This window comes from Gadus macrocephalus, chromosome 8, assembly GCF_031168955.1.
Source record: "Gadus macrocephalus chromosome 8, ASM3116895v1".
NCBI lineage: Eukaryota > Metazoa > Chordata > Actinopteri > Gadiformes > Gadidae > Gadus > Gadus macrocephalus.
Window position 1 is genome coordinate 1,258,525 of NC_082389.1, and position 20,097 is coordinate 1,278,621.

General features: G+C 42.5%; 3 protein-coding genes and 2 long non-coding RNA genes across 5 annotated transcripts; all 5 read right to left on the reverse strand.

Moving 5' to 3' along the window:
• Positions 1–2,341: 2,341 nt before the first annotated feature.
• On the reverse strand, positions 2,342–3,291 carry LOC132462425 (uncharacterized). Its single transcript, XR_009526837.1, has 3 exons — positions 3,154–3,291; positions 2,696–2,809; positions 2,342–2,367 (listed from the first exon to the last, which is right to left on the reverse strand). It is a non-coding gene; the product is annotated as an uncharacterized LOC132462425 (long non-coding RNA).
• Positions 3,292–3,691: 400 nt separating this feature from the next.
• LOC132462424 (uncharacterized) lies at positions 3,692–5,011 on the reverse strand. The gene is made up of 2 exons (XR_009526836.1): positions 4,146–5,011; positions 3,692–3,795 (listed from the first exon to the last, which is right to left on the reverse strand). It is a non-coding gene; the product is annotated as an uncharacterized LOC132462424 (long non-coding RNA).
• Positions 5,012–7,265: 2,254 nt separating this feature from the next.
• LOC132462543 (deleted in malignant brain tumors 1 protein-like) lies at positions 7,266–10,182 on the reverse strand. Its single transcript, XM_060058100.1, has 6 exons — positions 10,131–10,182; positions 9,636–9,770; positions 9,097–9,417; positions 8,404–8,724; positions 7,944–8,062; positions 7,266–7,280 (listed from the first exon to the last, which is right to left on the reverse strand). The coding sequence occupies exons 1-6, from the start codon at positions 10,180–10,182 to the stop codon at positions 7,266–7,268; spliced, it is 963 nt and encodes a 320-aa protein (XP_059914083.1).
• A 762-nt stretch (positions 10,183–10,944) lies between these two features.
• Positions 10,945–13,113, reverse strand: LOC132462564 (deleted in malignant brain tumors 1 protein-like). The gene is made up of 3 exons (XM_060058143.1): positions 13,005–13,113; positions 11,361–11,732; positions 10,945–11,168 (listed from the first exon to the last, which is right to left on the reverse strand). The coding sequence occupies exons 1-3, from the start codon at positions 13,069–13,071 to the stop codon at positions 10,945–10,947; spliced, it is 663 nt and encodes a 220-aa protein (XP_059914126.1). The 5' UTR covers positions 13,072–13,113.
• A 1,416-nt stretch (positions 13,114–14,529) lies between these two features.
• LOC132462418 (uncharacterized) lies at positions 14,530–18,349 on the reverse strand. Its single transcript, XM_060057950.1, has 6 exons — positions 18,260–18,349; positions 16,935–17,240; positions 16,560–16,847; positions 15,979–16,086; positions 15,837–15,865; positions 14,530–15,661 (listed from the first exon to the last, which is right to left on the reverse strand). Exons 1-6 carry the CDS (start codon positions 18,324–18,326, stop codon positions 15,551–15,553), a joined length of 909 nt encoding a protein of 302 aa, XP_059913933.1. The 5' UTR covers positions 18,327–18,349; the 3' UTR covers positions 14,530–15,550.
• Positions 18,350–20,097: the final 1,748 nt, after the last annotated feature.

Genomic DNA, 20,097 nt, shown 5'->3' on the forward strand with positions numbered 1-20,097 from the left:
TACAGTACAAATAACATCAAAAGCAGAAGCTGGAATGCTCCAGCCAAAGGACACATGGCACATAAGGCGCGTTCCGACTGAGGGACTTCTTGGAAAGCGGCTCACTGTTTGGCTACGCCCACTCACTGAGTTCCCCTCGCCGTCCGTTCCCATACAGGGACCTTTGTAGCGGCTACCCAACGGAGTTCAAATATGACGTAATTAGTTTGTCATAGGGCTGAAATTGACTTGCTGCAGACAACGCATACGTGTACGGATCATGGCTGCCATGCGTATTATGCGACCGCTTGGTGCGTCCGTTGCGAACGTCGCAAGGGAACACGATGCGGCCGCGAGATGCAATGCTGACAAGAAAGTTGTGGCTGATCAAGAGAATTTGCAGTGACCTTGAGGTCAGGAGTTATATTAGCATGGCGAAAAGTTTCTCGGAGAGACTGTCGGACCTAGTCCGCGATTTCCCACACCTGTATGATAACACTCTTTCGATGCATTTTCCTGCCGCCGGCTTAACATTAGTAAAATGATCAGTTTTTCCTCTACCAGTGTCTCCATGTTGTTTATTGACATGAGCACGCAATGCACATGCTTTTGCATGATTTCAGGATCGGATATGAGTGTGGTCTGCCCCTAGTGGAGACTTCCACTATCAGGCGTTTTAGCCACATAATGCTGCAGCTAGTCTGCACACAGGACACAGCAGGTCGCAGCAGGTTGGATACGCTTACGCCTCGTTCACGCCTTGTTCACACTACTTGCGTCCGTCGACGGATGACCGAGGGCGTGTCTGACGTATAGGGGACTATGCTGTGTTCCAATACCCATACTTCCATGAGTAAACTTAAACGTAGTAGGCCTACACTATCCACACTCACTAAGTGCGCTAATTTTCAAATGTCAGTGTTGTTCAAAATCTAATACTCCGCGGTGCACTGACCGGAAATTACGATCACGACTGCCGCCGCGGCTCCTCCCCCGCAATAAACATCCCGCTTTGAACGGTGAACTCTTTACACCTAGCAGCTATAAAAAGCTATAAAAACTACAAAATTACTCTATTAATGCAGGCTATGTGGAAAATGCGCTGACTTTGGCTCAGCCTGGCTCCGCCCTTTTCCGCTACGTAGCTAAGATGGCTGCCGTTGAGTACGAAAAGTGTACATCGATCCACACTTCGCGATTTGACCGTTTTGAGTACACCATCCGGGTCCTTTCAGTACACTTATTTCGCCCGATCTGAATCGGAACGCCCTACGTACTCAAACAAAGGCTAGTAAGTACGGATAGTATGGATATTGGAACACAGCACTAGCCTTTGTAGACGCATACTGCAGCCAATCAAATCGCTTCCTGCTACAATGCTGATGTGTGGATATTAATACAAAAGATGACACAAACAACAGGTGACTAGAAACAATCCTATCATACCACATTTCTTTAAAAATATATAATGGCCAGATTTTTTCTGCTTCTTCCTGCTTGTTATTGCAAAATGGATCCAGGAAACGCGGGGATTGTATTTGCATAGCTGCGATCTAATTGGCCGACGGGTCCGCCGCTGCCTGAAAAGTTGAACATTTCTCAACTTTTTGACGCAGTCCACGGAGCCGAATGGACGGACGGACCCACAATGCATTTCGCGAGCACCCCATGCAAAGCCAATGAGATCCGTCGAACGGACGGAGGTAGGGTGAACGAGGCCTTACAGCGAGTCAGATCCACCCCTTACGTGATTATTTAGCAAAAGTTTTAAACTGTGGCGTCAGTGACGAGACGCTCAAAAAAAGGCAGACGCATATCCCGCCTTAATCATACGTCGAACTCACGTCATATCCCGCCTCAACCGTATCCAATCAGCCTCGACTATAGTTAGGTAATACCTGAGTCGCTAACTGAGCCGCTAAACTGTGAAGTTGGGCGCATCCTCTCCCCTAAGCCACACCCATAGCGGCTCACTGGAGGGAAGAGTCCCTCAGTCGGAACGGGCCTATTAGCCAGGGATTGAACCAGCAGCCTTCTAAGCACGTCCGTGCTTGTCAACCTGGGCATAAATACCTTCGGGAGCGGCTGTTTGAGGGGGAATGGGTTCTAAAGGGATAGAAGAGGGTCCTAACATACTGTAGACGGTGGGAGAATGGTCACCGTTTGGACTCTGGAAGGAACATTTAATATATAAGTTTGTTGCATTGTTCAATTATCTTATAAACAAGAAGTACCAATTCCCATTTTATCAACATGTTATATATGTATGGTTGTCTTACAAACGTTTGTCGCATTTGGTTTTAATGATCAAATAGAACATTTAAGTATGACGTGTAGGAAAGCAGCTTACCCGGTCATCGCTACCACGAGAATTGATATTCCGTTTATCTTCATGGTGGTCATGTGAAAAAAAGGTTCCAAAATGATTTATATAAATAATAATAATAATACATTTAATTTAGAGGCGCCTTTCAAGACACCCAAGGTCACCTTACAGAGCATATAGTCATTATTCAAAACGATGTAAAACAGACTAGGAATAAAAGGAAAACAGAGGTTAAACATGAAGAATAATAATAATTAATAACACTCAAAGACGCCTAAAGTGAAGGGGGGACCTCACTAACCACCACCAATATGTAGCACCCACTTGGGTGATGTGAAATTATATGTGAAATTGTATTCAATGCAAACTGGTGACAAAAGTGTAACTTACTCTTTTTCCTCCGTTTGTAAAGAGCAACCAGAATGCAACCCAGAATGATGAAGCACACCAGACAGCTTGAAATTATTATTATTTTTTTTCTTTGGTGGTGGTCAATGTGAGGAACTACTGTCAAAAAACAAAACAGAAGATGTAACAATACTACAGTTGTGTTTCATCAAACTGCACAGTTTCAACTCCCATTACAATTCTGAATGTAGGTTGTCTATCTTGGGTGCCAAGAAAAGATTTAAAATGAAAAAGAAAGAGGCATATATTAGAGGTGCTGTAGGCTATTGTTTTTGTGTAGTTTTGTGTAGCTACAGTAACTTTAATGCCACACAACCAATAAAGTCACTGGTGTTTTAGAATTCTTATTATCTATTCATGCTTGTCCAATCATACACTGAGATCAACGTAAATACATTTATAATTTAAATTTGTCCAATCAATATTTTCCCCGATCTTACCATCATCTTCAAAACACAGAGGTTTTATCTCCATCGTGGCATTTGACCAGCTGACTTTGTTGCTATGGTTGCAGATGGCGTTCAAACCATTTGAGAGGTAGAGTTGCAGCAGGACATCAGGGGTCATGACCTCTGCTGTGTCTCCTCCATCCCCAGAGCAGGTTTGATTGGTGCACGTGAAGGTGGAGTTTAAGGAGTAGCTCAGAGTGCTACAGGTCACGGTCACTTTACAGGATTCAGGACTGGGAGACCAAGACAACCATTCCAGGTGCACTGGTGATGCCTGCTCTGGAACAAGGAGATTTAGATATCATTAAAATACCTACAAAGAAACAGCTTGCATCAAATGTCTGCACTCTGTTTCAGTGAACATACCTTGAACTGTGACGTTGTATTCAGCAATAACTTTATCTTCTTTACTACCCATATCTACTGCTTGGTAAATTCCACTGTCATTCAATCTTAGGTTTTCTATTTGTAATGAGTAATTGTTTTTTGAAAACTCTGCCCTTTTGTGATGCCTTATTATTTTTATTGCGTTAAAGCGCCATAAAAAGAGACCGGTGGGTTTCTGTGTATTTATTTCCATGAATAAATCCTTTCCTTTGAGCAAAAAAACTGTAGAGGTATGATGTTCTGACCCTGTAAAAAATAAAAAAGATTACTCAGGAAGTAATTAAAAAATGTGCATACATTTATTTGTTAAGATATATGATGCAGGCCTACTAACACAATATCACATTGAATAGGACTAATGCAAGCTATAAATCATCCTTTCTCAAATAGAGAAAAAAAGTTTAGTACGAGCTTAATACAAAGGTTTTAAACTGAGCATACCATAGCAAAGTGATTCATGCAAAAATCGTTTTTTAGCGGATATTGTAAAAACGGATGACGTTAATTGTAAAACCATTCACTTTTAACAATGAAAGCAATGGGCTACATACATCAAGATAAATGGTAGAATGGTAGAAAATGAGTTACTTTTTTACCTTGTAGGGTTACGAACCAATAATTAAGAAAATACAGAACTTGAAGAAATATAGAGCAGAGATGCATGTTAGATAGGCTACGGATCCTTTTCCTCGAATGAGGAAACTATGCACGTTGAACCAAACCATATACTGACACGTAGGGTGTGTCTTTTGCCAGCCCTCTTTGTGGCCTTGTGTGCAGTTGGCTAAACACGTTATTTGGCAAACCCACTCATGATTTGTTATTACTTCTGTGCAACTGATAATATAGTATTTTTCTTTCAAACTTCGACTCTCTCTACCTCCCTTATATTGTTAAAGTGTTAATGTATTGCGTTTATCTACAACATGAGAAATGTTGATCTACACAGCATGGTTTCTCAACGAGGCGGGACCGCCCCCTGGGGGGCGTTCGCACAACCTAGGGGGGCGCTGGGAACGTGATTCCTTTTTTAGGGGGGGATTTTAAATTATTATTTTTTTGTGTGAAAAAATAGGGTACCTGAAACAAATAGCCTATTTTAATTTATTGGTTTCTACCGTCTCAGCTACTTTTTACTGTCTATGCGCAGTGGAACAGTGAATAGGCCTACAGCGCGGTTCGGTCCTGCACACGCCCGGACTCCCGTTACATCAGCTATCGTCATGATCTCTAGTAACGCTGATAAACATAACCCAAGTTTGCGGGTTAACAGTTCAATAACCAACACAACACAATCAAACATGGCCGATAGCAAAAAATATATACATAATAATTGTGTTTCATAGCCCGTTTTCCTCCTTCCTCTTGTTCAGTTCCAGCTGCTCTGAGCGTAGTCTCCACGAAAAAGACCGTTGCATTTCAAATGCATGCAATCGGTTTTCGTGGAGTCCACGTTGCCCGGGCCGCGGTGCACCAGCCTCTTTAGTTTTAAAATGTTAATATTTTGAATGAATATAAATGAAAAGTTATGTGTATTCACACGGCAAGCCAGCTGTAGCCTACACAATCAGTGGCTTGAAAAAGATTGTATGAGATTGCCGTTTCTCAATTTTCCTATATAGCCGATTATCATATTATTGGAGAGTAGGCTATTGATATAAGAATTACGAACGAGCGAGAATAGAATCACACACGCGCGCGCACACACGCACGCACGCACGCACGCACGCGCACGCACGCGCACGCACGCGCACCCACACACACACACACAGGGACGATTCTAGGGAGTGTGGGGGCCCTAGGCAGAAATTCTTAGGGGGCTTCGTTCCGATTGTTGACGGGGGGGGGGGGTATGGAGCGATTGTTGACGGGGGAAGGGGGGTATGGAGCGATTTTTTTTTTTTTAGCTCTAGGGGACCCCCTAGTAGTGTCCCGGGGCCCCAAGCAATTGCCTGGTATGCCTAATGGGATGCAGCGCCTCTGCACACACACACACACACACACACACACACACACACACACATGGATCCGACCGGGATTTCAGTTGCGATGGGTTTCCTCCATCAGCGAGTTATACAATATAAACAAATGAAATAAAACAAAACCCCTCTTTCATTTTAAAATAATAGTATGTAAATATGTTGAATAGGCCTCCATCTTTGTTATACTTTTAAAATGTTCCTATATAGCCTATTTTAGAATAATAATAATAATAAATGAAATTGATAAAGCGCTTAATATGGTACTCTAAGACGCTTTACATATTGCCCTATCAATACTATGTAAGACAGACTAGGACTAAAAGAAAAACAGAGGTTAAACATGAAGAATAAGGTGGGAGTTAGGTGGGGAAGGGTAGTGTGAAAAGGTATGTTTTGAGTGCAGATTTGAAAGAAGAGAGGGTTGGAGAGACTTTGATGTGGGAGGGGAGTGAATTCCAAAGGGTGGGGGCAGCAACTGAGAAGGCCCAATCACCCCAAGTCCGTCGCTCAGTCCTTGGAACTTGTAGCAGGTTGGCAGAGATGGACCTAAGGAATCGGGAGGGGGCGTGGTGATGGAGGAGGTCGGCAAGGTAGGGGGGGGCTAGGCTGTTGAGGGCCTTGTAGGTGATGAGTACGATTTTGAAGTTGATTCTGTGTTTAATTGGAAGCCAATGGAGTTCACGGAGGACAGGTGTGATGTGTTCTCTGGAGCGGGTACCAGTGAGGAGGCGTGCAGCTGAGTTCTGGACATATTGAAGTTTTTTGAGGACTTTGTTGGTGGTGCCGTAGAGAAGACCATTGCAGTAGTCAAGCCTGGATGAAATGAAAGCGTGGATGAGTGTCGCAGCAGCGGTAGTTGACAGGTTGGGGCGGAGGCGGGGGATGTTTCGGAGGTGGAAAAAGTTTTGGTAATATGGTTAACATGGGGGAGGAAGGAGAGAATGAGGTCCAGGATAACTCCAAGGTCACAGATTTTGGTGGAGGGGGTGATGGTGGAGCCGTGAATGTTAAGGGTGAAGTTCTGAGTGGAGTGAGTGAGGGTGTCAGGACCAATGATGAGGATTTCGGATTTGTTGGAGTTGAGTTTGAGAAAGCTGTTTTGCATCCAGGTCTTGATGTCAGTCAAACAGTTGGAGAGGGTTGAGAGGGTGGAAGGACTGATGGTTTTGGAGGGGAGGTAAAGCTGTGTGTCATCGGCGTAACAATGGAACCGGAGTCCATGGTGACGAAGGATCTGACCAAGAGGAAGCATGTACAGAATGAAGAGGAGTGGACCAAGCACAGAACCCTGGGGGACACCGTGGATGAGAGGAGTAGTGGCTGATTGACAGTTGTTGATGGCGATGAATTGATGTCTGTCGGAGAGATAGGATCCAAGCCAAGAGAGGGCGGTGCCAGTGATGCCAAGGGTGGATTGGAGACGGGAGAGGAGAATGGAGTGATTGATCGTGTCAAAGGCAGCACTGAGGTCAAGGAGGATGAGGATATTTAGGGAGCCAGTGTCAGAGGATAGCAGAAGGTCATTGGTCACTTGGTCACACAATGGGTCCAACAGACAGAAGTGTCCAGCAGGCAAAGTGTGACCGCATATCAGAGGGCCCCCTGGAGACAAATCTGTGTTTTCGGGGACATGCTTCCCGAGAGATGATACATTGGCAATGTATCATCATCTGCAAGATGGGAACATCTCCACCCTGCCTGAACAGGGGTTGTTGGAGAGACCGTCAACCAGTCTCACTGGAGGGACAGCTACGAAAAATTTATTGAAGAAGTCATGGCATGAACACATACTTAAATAACCAAAGTAGCAGTCGAAAAGTACCGATGGCCTACACACCGCCTAACCCAGCGACCGCCCTTTTCCAGTGATACGTGTAAGAGCATGCCATTACTCCTTGACGCAACTTTTTCTCAGACAGGGCGTGTCTTTGTTGTTCAGCACGTGGGTTTTTTTACTCCCAAAAACACACATGCACGCACACACACACTAAATGCAGGTTTACCATCACAGATTATGCCAGCGTCTTGAATGTGTTTGCAGTTCTGAGAACCAAACCCTTGATGTTCACAGTCGGTTATTGACGGTTCATTTCCTCCACAGTGGACATCGTCCAACCAGATGGGTCCTGTTCCCGGTCCGAAATATGCCTAGTTGGTGGCTGATATGGCATGGCCACACCCCAGCTGTGTACAAACCACCTGGGGTCTCATTTATAACCGTTGCGTACGCACAAAACGGGACTGAAATTGGCGTACGTGACTTTCAACGCCAAGGTTGTGATCTATAAAAAACTAACTTGACGGGAGAATGTGCGCAACCCAAAGCAAACCCTAATGCACACACATATAGACAATGACACACACACACATAAACACACACACAAAAAAAAAAAAAGTGGATCCATGTGGTGCAGCGACCAGGCCCCAGTGAAAATCACAAACTTTGGCCCACTGGCCCTGAAGGAAGACCTCCACCCTGCCAGAACAGGAGTTGTTGGAGAGACCGTTGACCAGTCTCACTGGAGAGGCAGCTACGAAATGAGACATTTGACAACGAGTTTATTGAAGAAGTCATGGAATGAACACAAGCTCAAATAATCCCTGCCAGAACAGGAGTTGTTGGAGACCGTTGACCAGTCTCACTGGAGAGGCAGCTACGACAAAAGGAAAACATTTGACTACGGGTTGATTGAAGAATTCATTGAATGAAGACAACCTCAAATAACAAACAAAATAAGCATGTTTTCATAGCATGCTTTCGGAAGAATGGGATATTATTCATTGGATAGGAAAATAAGCCATAGATTTAGTGTCATGTTATTTTAGCAGAAGGCAAAGCAGATAATGTGTAGCCACATGTTAAATGTATTACCTTCACAGACAACTCCAGCGTCCTGCTGGTGACCACAGTTGTGGGTCCACAGTCCTCTGTGGTCACACTGTGTGAGCTCAGATTCGTTGTCATTGCAGTTTATATCATCTAACCCTATAGGCCCTTGGCCAGGTCCAAAAGTGGCCCCACGTGGTGCAGCCAGCACCCTCCCACAGCCCAACTGTCTACACACCACCTGGGCATCGACCAGGTCCCAGTAATCATCACAAACTGTGGCCCACTGGCCCTGGAGGAGGACCTCCACCCTGCCTGAACAGGGGTTGTTGGAGAGACCGTTGACCAGTCTCACTGGAGTTGGAGCTATGAAAAGAGAAACATATCAACGAGAACAAGTTGATTGAAGAAGTATTAACCTGAACACAACCTCAAATAACAAGCATAACAGTTGATAAGTACAGACAGCCCATGCATCGGCAAACCCAGCGACCGCCTTTTCCAGTGATACGTCTATGAGCATGTCACTACTCCTACGCAACTATGTCTCCAACAGGGGAGGGTCTTTGTTGATCAACACTGGGTATTTCTTCACTCCCAAAAACAAACATGCACACACATATAGACAATGACAAAGACACACACACACACACACACACACACACACACACACACACACACACACACACACACACACACACACACACACACACACACACACACTAAATGCAGGTTTACCATCACAGATGATTCCAGCGTCTTCAAAGTGTTTGCAGTTCTGAGAACCAAACCCTCGATGTTCACAGTCGGTTATTGACGTTTCATTTCCTCCACAGTGGACATCGTCCAACCAGATGGGTCCTGTTCCCGGTCCAAAATATGCCTCGTTGGTGGCTGATATGGCACTGCCACAGCCCAGCTGTGCACAAACCACCTGGGCATCATTCAGGTCCCAGTCATCATCACAAACTGTGCCCCACTGGCCCTGGAGGAAGACCTCCACCCTGCCTGAACAGGGGTTGTTGGAGAGACCGTTGACCAGTCTCACTTGAGAGGCAGCTACGACAAAAGGAAAACATTTGACTACGGGTTGATTGAAGAATTCATTGAATGAAGACAACCTCAAATAACAAACAAAATAAGCATTTTTTCATCACATGCTTTCAGAAGAATTGGATATTATTCATTGGATAGGAGAATAAGCCATAGATTTAGTGTCATGTTATTTTAGCAGCAGACAAAGCAGATATTGTGTAGCCACATGTTAAATGTATTACCTTCACAGACAACTCCAGCGTCCTCATGGTGACCACAGTTGTGGGTCCACAGTCCTCTGTGGCCACACTGTGTGAGCTCAGATTCGTTGCCATTGCATTTGACACGATCCAACCCTATACACTGGAAAAAGCCTTCTGTTGAACCAATTAAAAAAAACAAGGGTAATGGTTCACATCTATATTACATAACTTGAGCCAATGACAAATATATAGCTTGCCTTAAACAATATTTCCTATGTTCATAAAAACAAAATAATACAACTTGGCACCAAGTATAATTCTATTCTTTGAATGAAGTTAATACATTTAAATCGTATGTTAAATCCTAAACAAAAAAATATTGATTCACTCCAACAATTGTTTCTCATTTAAGAAATATCTATCAGAAATAATTTGTTTTATCCAATCAAAAAGATTACAATTTAATCAAACAATTGTTTCTCTTTTAAAACATAACAAATTTTTGTATACATCATCATCACAATTTTTTCCCGCCCCCAATGGCCTTGGGGCGCTTCTGTCTGGATTCGACATCACATCGCGACATCAGTCAGGGTTAGGTGCTTTGTCAAAGACACCTCGATACTCTGCTTGGTGAAGCCGGGGATCGAACCAACAACCTTCAGGTTACCAGCCAACCCGCTCTACCACCTGAGCTGCTGCCGCCACACAGTATACAATATATATTAACAATCTAAATGGCAGAGTTAGACCTACTCCAGACCTCCCTCCAGACACAGACAGACTGTCCTAGCTCACAGAACCAGTGAGTCATCGTCACTCTGGTCAAGGCTAGTGCTTTCACCTCAAAAAGTCGCCAAAAGTCACCAATAGCAGCTGAAAAAGAAGCTAGATTTGTCGCTTGTCGCTGTTTTGAAAAAAAGTCGCCAAAGGGGTCTGAAAAGTAGCTAAATATAGCGACAAAATCGCTAAGTTGGCAACACTGCGGTTTGGTCCAGTAGTCGTAAGCGTCTTTGTATTTAATGCGCATGCGCAGGCTTGTACGTAACCTTGAAATTGTACATTTGTCTGAACAAATATTTCTAAATTGAGCTCCTCATCAAATATAACAGTGTTTTAGGAAGAAAACAAAAAAAAAATATTTGGATTGAATGACAAAATTATTAATCAGTTGAATACACAACCTTAAAATTTTACATTTGTCAAAATGGATATTTCTTAATTGAGCTCCTAATTAAAAATATCTATATTTCACAGTATTTTTAAATAAAAAAAAGTTATTTTAAAAATAAAACAAAAAATGTTTATTTGAATTGAATTACAAAATAATAATCAGATGAAGTACGGCTTAAAACCCTTTTTCCAGTGTAGGCCCTTGTCCACGTCCAAAATGGGCCCTTTGTGGTGCAGACAGCACCCTCCCGCAGCCCACCTGTCTACACATCACCTGGGCATCATTCAGGTCCCAGTCATCATCACAAACTGTGGCACACTGGCCCTGGAGGAAGACCTCCACCCTGCCTGAACAGGGGTTGTTGGAGAGACCGTTGACCAGTCTCACTGGAGAGGCAGCTACGACAAAAGGAAAACATTTGACTACGGGTTGATTCAGAAATGTATTGAATGAGGACAACCTCAACAAAATAAGCACTTTTTCCTCATATGCCTTTTTATTTGATAGTAAAATATGCCATAGATTTAGTGCCATGTTATTTTAGCAAAAGACAAAGAAGGTAATGCATAGCCACATGTTAAATGTATTACCTTCACAGACAGCACCAGCGTCCTCCTGGTGACCACAGTTGTGGGCCCACAGTCCACTGTGGCCACACTGTGTGAGCACAGATTCGCGGCCATTGCAGTTGACATCATCCAACCCTATAGGCCCTTGGCCAGGTCCAAAGGTGGCCCCACGTGGTGCAGACAGCACCCTCCCACAGCCCACCTGTCTACACACCACCTGGGCATCGACCAGGTCCCAGTCATCATCACAAACTGTGGCCCACTGGCCCTGGAGGAAGACCTCCACCCTGCCTGAACAGGAGCCATTCCCCCCATTCACCAAGCGGACCTCCCCCTCAGTGGCTGGGTGGTTGTCTGGTCCTTGAGGAGCGGTCGTTGGATCACTGGTATGACCTGTGGTTGAATAGGTTGTATAAGTTTGAGGTATGGAAGGTATTGGTTCAAAAGCCTTGGTGTTCACCCACTGTCTATCCACCTGGAAAACAAGTCTCACTTAACCCACAAGGCTACCACTGGCCCAATGCTGCCAAACTAACTAGGAAGTTGACCGTAACAAGATATCTATTGCTGCTCTCTGGAGAATCAACCCAGTCTCACGGAAAAACGTGACACTGTCACGTCATTTAATCTATTCATTCGCCCTAACCCCTGCACAGCCTCCGGAAGTTCAACCTCCATCATTAAATTTGCAGACGACACTGTGGTGCTGGGTCTTATCTCTGATAACAACGAGCAGCCCTACCTGAACCAAGTGGCAGACCTGGCACTGTGGTGTCAGTCCAACAATTTGGCCCTAAATATAAAAAAGACAAAGGAAATGGTGGTGGACTTCCGGCGGAAGCAGGACAGCGGGTTCACCCCCCTCATCATCAACGGGGAGCCTGTGGAGAGGGTTCCTAGTTTTAAGTACCTGGGTGTGCACATCACTGAAGACCTAACCTGGACCCTCCACACACAACATGTGACAAAGTCATCTAGGCAGCGACTGTACTTCCTCCGGAGGCTGAGGAAATTCAAGGTCTCCCCTTCCATCCTGAAGACCTTCTACTCCTCAGCCGTGGAGAGCGTCCTCACAGGATGCATCTCCGTATGGTACGGAAGCTGTACCGCTCAAGACCAGGCCAACCTACAGAGGGTGGTGCGCTCAGCTGAGCGGACTATCAGAGCGTCCCTACCCAACGTGAAGGACATCTACCACAAGAGGGTGGAGTCGAGGGCAAAAAGCATCAGGAGGGATGACACACACCCCAATGCCAGCCTCTTCACCCTGCTGCCGTCGGGTAGACGCCTACGAAGCCTTAACTCAAGGACTGAGAGACTTAAGAGAAGTTTTTATCCACAGGCAGTGAGACACTTGAATTCAAATTTTTAATTCAACACCTTATTTTTAAATTTGATTTTATTTACATTTTTTTATTTTATCTAAATAAATTAACTAATTTATTTTATTTTATATTTTTATGTATTTTTGCACAGTGTGGAGCATTGTCCCTTTAACATTTCACTTAAATGTATTGTATGTGACAAATAAAAACACTTGAACTTGAACTTGAACTTAACCCTAACCCTAAAATATTGATTTTAAATGTGCATTAACTATTTATTTGAAAGCAATAGGCTACATATTTCTGGGATAAATGCTAGAAAATAAGTTTGGGGTTTTACCTTGTAGGCCGACGAAGCAATAATTAAGCAGATAAAAAGCAGAGAGAACTAAAGAGCAGAGATACATGATAGATACTGTAGTCCTCGTTAGACAGAATAAGACAATGAGAGAAAGGGCATCTAACCTTGACAGTATATATGGGGGGGGGGGGGGGGGGTTGTCTTGTTTCTGAACATGGTTGTCTTGTGCAGAAACAAGAACTAGCCTGCCTGCCTTATTTCTAAGCAGACAAACAAGGGGAAGATGACCTGTATGCAGCATGATAAAAAAGACGAAGTGCCCCGGACCACAATGTCTATAGACTATAGACGCTTTTTTGATGCAACTACAAAATTATGCAATGATTGCGGCATCACTTGTGTGTCACTTTAGATAAAAGTGTCTGCTGTAGATTCAAGTGCGTCTTAAAACTAAACAATGGTTAAGTGATATACACTAAATATGTACACCGACCATTATAACATATTTAATAATACAGGAAAAACTGTTAAATATATTACTGTGGTTAAGAATGTAAGACACCTCAGCATTCATAATTTAACAACATTTAACAATCAACCGCAAGGTAAAAAATTAAGTATAGCCTACAATGGAGATGGATTTGTAAAAATATTGTCCATCCAACATTACGTGAAAAGAAAACGTTTTGAAATTGCTTCAGCCTCTTATTCAACAGATTCTGCAGGATCATCCATTTCTGTCTGTCTATCTGTGTTTGACTGTGAGTGTGTACATGTGTTTGTGCCCGTTTGCACATCAACAAGTTGACAAGGTGCAGGGTAGGGGGGCAAAGAGCATGCTGGCTTGAATACCATGAAATGCGACCGGATGTAGTACAAAATCCTGGTATTTTTTAAAACTGCCTTTTCAATACTATGCATTTGAACACTTGGGTTACGGTGTTTCGATTTCAAAGAATAAATAATTTCTCTTCGGCAAATAAAAGGTTTTATTTGTGTACCCTAAAATAAAAAATAAACTAAATAATGAAACAGAGCAATGTTATAATGTACGTACATTTATTGATAAAGCTGCCTACACTGATACCCTTTTTCTGTTACAAAGAAGGACGGAAGAACATTATTTCGATATTTCAATAGAAAAGAATGTTTAGTAAAGATGGATGTCCACCTAAACCAGGTAACTTGGTTTAGGTAAATGAGAGAACAGCGTTGCACCATGAGCGTCGTTTTTAGTTGCGTAGGGGAGGCAGGGGATACGTCCACCTCAATATTAAGAAAACATCCATTTGTGTGAAAGAAGCATACGACAGAAGCATATTGCTTTCATTATGAAAAAACGCTATGACGTTACTAATGGATCCAACAATTTCTCTGACAGGGGCACAGGCAACTTTTTTTAATCAGTAATAAATACACCCATACACACACACACTCTGCAACAGATGTGATCAATGTTTTAATCGGTTATGGCCCAAATATGTTACATTATTGATTTCATTCTACTTCAATAACATTCAGAAGTGCATGAATCCTAAAATCAATCCAAAACACGGATATGTGTAAGATAATGAAAAGGGAAAATGTTCTGCAAAATAAGAAAACAATACAAAAAAGAATAGTAGAAGGGCCATCGTTGGAAGATAGTGTTAACATGAAGTAAAATATTTATATTTTAAAATACTTTGAAGGAATAAATAATGGGTGAATCTTTTTCTACTGGATGTGCCCCTGTGTATAACGCTATAGCTACATGAATAGTCTCTCTCCTCTATCCATCCAGCTGCTCTTTGAATGTCTCCATTGCTGTGAATGGTTAAATAAATGTGTAAAATATGCTTAATAAGTTGTCCTTACAAACAGCAACTGAACTTGAGAAAAAAAGAAACTACGTGAAGGAAATCATGTTCGGAGTGTTTGAGTACCAGCTGTGGTTATTGCTCTGACCGGCTACTTCCTGTTACTTCCTGTTGCTGCACAAAAAACCCGATGGGGTGTGAGAACTAGCCTGCCTTCTTTTCTGGCTAACTATCTGAAGTTATAGCAGACAGGCTAGAGGTAGAGGAAGTACATGCAGCACGACAGACAATGACAACAATGGTCATTATATTTTTTTACTATTTTGACAGTATGCCATCACTGGCAAGTGGCTTCAGATAAAAGTGTCTGCTGAAGATTCGTGTGTATTAAAACATGATACTGCGTTGTAAAACATAATGGTGTATTAATTGATAAATGCTATTTATATATATATATGTTTATACACAGACCGTTTAGGCATATTCAAGAACAAGGTATCAATAAAGAAACAAATGATATATCAAATTAAAATATACTTTAGAATACACACGAAATGTTTACAATATGTTATCTTATAGATGATGGAGATAGATTCTGTACAAAATTTGTATGTCCAAAATTTCGGGAAAAAAATAAATAAATAAACTTACTGTAACCTCTATTTTTTTTTAAATATCTACAGGATCATCCATGTCACTCTGACTCTCTGTGTTTGTATTTTTATGATCAAGATCTTGCATAAGGACCACCTGACATTAGTAGTCAGGGATTGAACCAGCAACCCTCTAAGCCCTTATTAGGTTTAGTTCCATGTCGGCGGGTTCTAAAGGGAGAGGAGGGGCTCCTAACAGACTCACATTCATATAGACTGCGGCAGCTTGGTCACAGTTTGGACTCTGGGAAGAATATACTTCATGTTATGTAGTTTAGTTATATCATAAACAATATTTTATGTTATATTGATATGTTAAATTATAAAAAAAATTATCTAAAGTATAAAAAGAATAGTTAACAAAGTGGTTAACAAAATGTTCGATGTGAACCAATTCGGAGAGTATGAAATTGCCTTACCTGATCAGAATGGCCTTTGAGGTGATTGTCTACAGACAAAAGAACCAAACACAATGAAAATAGAACGATACACAAATAATAATACAATATAATAACATTATATTTGTTTCATTAGGTAAAAGTGGAGACTAATGTGACTTACTGTTTTTTCTCCAGCAATAAAAAATAACCAAAATGATGATAGGAATGACCAAAACCGACCGACAGAGGATGATTAATTTCTCATAGTTTGAGTTGTTATCATGAAAAACTGTCAAGAAATAAATACAGAGAAAGGAATCAAACAGTGGAAGAACTTTATCAAGAACATGCAGAAAACATAAACTCCTAAAGTAGAAACATCACTGACAGAGCTGCAGATAACTAGAGAGACAGAAGTACAGGGACATTGTTCGATGCACTGTCCGATGCACTGGCCGACCTGACAGGGACGAGGGATTTATCAACATCATCGAACAGTGCCACTCTAACTTCAATAACTGGGACTTCAAGTCTGTTCTGGAATTGTTAACGCTACTATGCATGGATGTCAGTAAGGCACTGAGCCAATTTAATAAATGTCATTATTGATGAATGGTGTTCTGTATGAAGGGTGTTATAGACCGCACTGTATTCATCGGTTATGTGAGGAAAAGCTTTAGGACGGAATTAAAAACATTGGAATATATAACAGGAACATTTGCAAATCTGCCCTTCACTGATAAATATTTACTCTGATCTTACCAGCCTCTTTAAAACACAGAGGTTTTATCTCCATCGTGGCCTTTGACCTGCTCACTTTGTTGCTATGGTTACAGATGCCGATCGAACCATTTGACAGGTAAAGGTTGAGCCGGGCATCGGAGGTCACGACCTCTGCTGGGTCTCCTCCATCCCCAGAGCAGGTCCGAGGGGTGCACGTGAAGGTGGAGTTTAAGGAGGAGCTCTGAGTGCTACAGGTCACGGTCAATTTACAGGATTCAGAACTGGGAGACCCAGGCGACACATTCAGGACCACTGGTGATACCTGCTCTGGAACAAGGAGATTTAGATATCATTAATATACAAACAAAGAAACAACCTGCATCAAATGACTGTTCTCTGTTTCAGTTAACAAACCTTGAACTGTGACGTGGTAGTCGGCGATAATTAATACTTCATTAGAAGCATCCACTGCTTGGTAAAGTCCACTTTCATCCAATGCTAAGTTTTTTATTTGCAACGAGTATTTTTCTGTTGAAAACTCTGCCCTTTCTCCAAAGTCATTGTTTAGAAATTTAGAATCGGGAAAATATGTTACTATGGTGAATTCTTTTGATCTTATTTTGCTTTTCCATTGGAAGACTTTAACTTTGGTTTTCGGTGTTTCAATTTCAATTATTAAATCATTTCCCTTCAGCAGAAATAATGAATTATTTGTGTACCCTGTAACAAATAAAAAACAAAATAATTACACAAACGTGCACACATAATTCTCCAGCTATCTAGACTGATGCATAAACACAAAGTCGTTGAACATTGAGAACTATTAATCACGATTTTGCACATCAAGAGATATTGAAATCACTACAAAGAAGGTTTAAAAATGGGCCTACCACATACAAAAAGATACATACAACAGAAAATACTACGGCTAATTATTTAGAAATAGTCCATAGGAAATGCTAAGTGCTTTAGATGACAGCCCGCATACCCTGTACTTGCCATGTAACTTAATTTAACAAAGGGGGAACTACCACTGCATTTGTATATAACCCACTCGAAGAATTTGAGAAGGGTTTGTTTCGATTTAATTGCCTCACAAGTCACAACATGGAAGAACAAACTATATGAACTTCAAAGTTTACCGTCAACAGAGTGTATTAACCATATATATGCGTTGTGATTGAGTTATATCTTGCAAGGTTTGTGTGTATATGTATATATATTCATTTTTATTTTTTTTTACTACTACTATTGTAATTAGATTGAAATAATACAAAAAGCCCACAACAACAAATTATTGTTGCCTATTAAATGGGCCCTATTTTCTTAATTGAAATGGAAACACATGATACCGAAGTCATAGTCACACTGTTCCCTAAAATAATATAATAGCTATAGAGTATAATAATAACTATAGCTGACTAAATTCCTCCCTAATGGCTGGATTACTGCCCAGTATGTCAAATATTGTACCCTGAAATGAATTATTAGGTACCCAGTAGTTAAACAATAGTACCGGTAGTTCAGTAGTTCAGGAGTACATTGCGAGCTGTAATCTAAAGCGTTACCATTGTCAGTTAGAAAAGCGCAGCCTATATTGTAGGCGATAACCGAAGAGAAATAACATCTCAGAGCAACGTCCATCTCCTATAGATGATCATTGTTGACGTTAAACAGTAATGAAAGCAATAGGCGACAGATATCAGAGACAAATGGTAGAAAATAGTTTTGGGATTTACCTTGTAGGCCTCTGAACCAAAAAATAAATACATAAAGTGCTGAGAGAAATACAGAGTAGGGAGTCATGGTAGATACAGTGGCACTGCCTCGAGAGATATGGGGAAATGGTTCTCTCTCTCTCTCTCTCTCTCTCTCTCTCTCTCTCTCTATACCCCTCCTCTCTCTCTCTCTCTCTCTCTCTCTCTCTCTCTCTCTCTCTCTCTCTCTCTATACCCCTCCCTCTCTCTCTCTCTCTCTCTCTCTCTCTCTCTCTCTCTCTCTCTCTCTCTCTCTCTCTCTCTCTCTCTCTCTCTATACCCCTCCCTCTCTCTCTCTCTCTCTCTCTCTCTCTCTCTCTCTTTCTCTCTCTCTCTCTATACCCCTCCCTCTCTCTCTATACCCCTCCCTCTCTCTCTCTCTCTCTCTCTCTCTCTCTCTCTCTCTCTCTCTCTCTCTCTCTCTCTCTCTCTATACCCCTCCCTCTCTCTCTCTCTCTTTCTCTATACCCCTCTCTCTCTCTCTCTCTCTCTCTCTCTCTCTCTCTCTCTCTCTCTCTCTCTCTCTCTCTCTCTCTCTATACCCCTCTCTCTCTCTCTCTCTCTCTCTCTCTCTCTCTCTCTCTCTCTCTCTCTCTCTCTCTCCCTCTCTCTCTATACCCCTCTCTCTCTCTCTCTCTCTCTCTCTCTCTCTCTCTCTCTCATCCGGAGGCGCACATAGCTTTTGGCCGTGATATTAGATATCCGGACACGGCAACAATCACTTCTCCTCCATGCTGTGGTTCACCCTGACAGCTCACATGCTGCCCATGACTGTTTAAAAGCCATGACGACACGACCCACAAATACATAAAGGAAAGTCATACCGACAGCAATCTGACATATACAATCATATGAAATACAGTTTATAGCTTATGTGTCCCAGCTGAACTTCTACTATTTGTTCTACATAAGTGTTATCATTTCTCTAAAGTGCTTTAGACACAGAACGATAGTTACGTATTGTATCTCTAGATTCTATGAGTTTAGGCGCAGCGTTTTAAGTGTCGGCCTCATTGTCCTTTAAATAGCTGAAGAAAAGCTGTTCATTGGGAGCAGAACGTCCGCCGGCGCCCGCCTATTAGTGATGTGTCGGTCGCGAACGATCCGGCTCAAAGAGCCGCCTCTTTGACGTGAACGATTGGAACCGGCTCTACGATGGGAGCCGTTTTAAGATCCTATTCGGGAGCCGTTTTTTTTTTTCAGTTTCTCTCTCCGCCTCCCTGTCGCTGTGCTTGTGCTCTGCTTTTCGTTTTTTTTCTCCTGCGGTGCCTCGCTGTCTCTCCCCCTGCCCTCCCCCTCCCCCTCTCACTCTCACTCTCTCTCCCCCCCCCCCCCCCTCTCACTCTCTCTCCTTGCGCGTTCTGCCTGTGGTAAAGCAGAGTTGTTTTTTTTCCTCCGTCGGTGCCTTAATGTCTCCACTGCCCTCGTGTCAAGCGTGTGCTCCACACATCTGACCAATCACACGCAGCTTTCAATTAATAATGTGCCGGGAAAACACTGAAAAAAAAGTTTCTCTCCACTTTTTTTTTGGAAACCGCAGGCAATTGGCCAAGCTGTATAGCGTTCGTGGGCAGGTGTCAATGCACAGTCACGCACGCAGCAGTCAAGAAGCACACACGGCATAAAGAAGGGGAGTCAGTGTGACAATTGAATAGGCCTGTGTGATTGTGAGTGGTGACAGAAAACGGAGCAAAATCTGGACTCATTTTAATGCTACGTCAGACTCCACCAGGGCAGAGTGTAGACTCTGCAAAACCAGAATATCCTATCGTGCAGGCTCCACTAACAACCTGCACAGACGGAAGTGGTGCTATTTAGTA

Bases quoted from the DNA above. Each gene is read 5' to 3' on its own strand.
- LOC132462543 (XM_060058100.1), bottom strand. From the start codon at position 10,182: ATGTCGCGATGTGATGTCGAATCCAGACAGAAGCGCCCCAAGGCCATT. The intron at 9,771-10,130 runs GCGGGAAAAAAT...TTGGTTCAACAG, and splicing joins GCGCCCCAAGGCCATTGGGG to AAGGCTTTTTCCAGTGTATA. The intron at 8,725-9,096 runs GTAAACCTGCAT...CTCTTTTCATAG, and splicing joins CGCTGGAATCATCTGTGATG to CTCCAACTCCAGTGAGACTG.
- LOC132462564 (XM_060058143.1), bottom strand. From the start codon at position 13,071: ATGTATCTCTGCTCTTTAGTTCTCTCTGCTTTTTATCTGCTTAATTAT. The intron at 11,733-13,004 runs GTAAAACCCCAA...ATTCAACCACAG, and splicing joins TTGCTTCGTCGGCCTACAAG to GTCATACCAGTGATCCAACG. The intron at 11,169-11,360 runs GTAATACATTTA...CTTTTGTCGTAG, and splicing joins CGCTGGTGCTGTCTGTGAAG to CTGCCTCTCCAGTGAGACTG.
- LOC132462418 (XM_060057950.1), bottom strand. From the start codon at position 18,326: ATGACTCCCTACTCTGTATTTCTCTCAGCACTTTATGTATTTATTTTT. The intron at 17,241-18,259 runs GTAAATCCCAAA...TATTTGTTACAG, and splicing joins TTGGTTCAGAGGCCTACAAG to GGTACACAAATAATTCATTA. The intron at 15,662-15,836 runs GTAAGGCAATTT...TATTCTTCCCAG, and splicing joins TCAAAGGCCATTCTGATCAG to AGTCCAAACTGTGACCAAGC.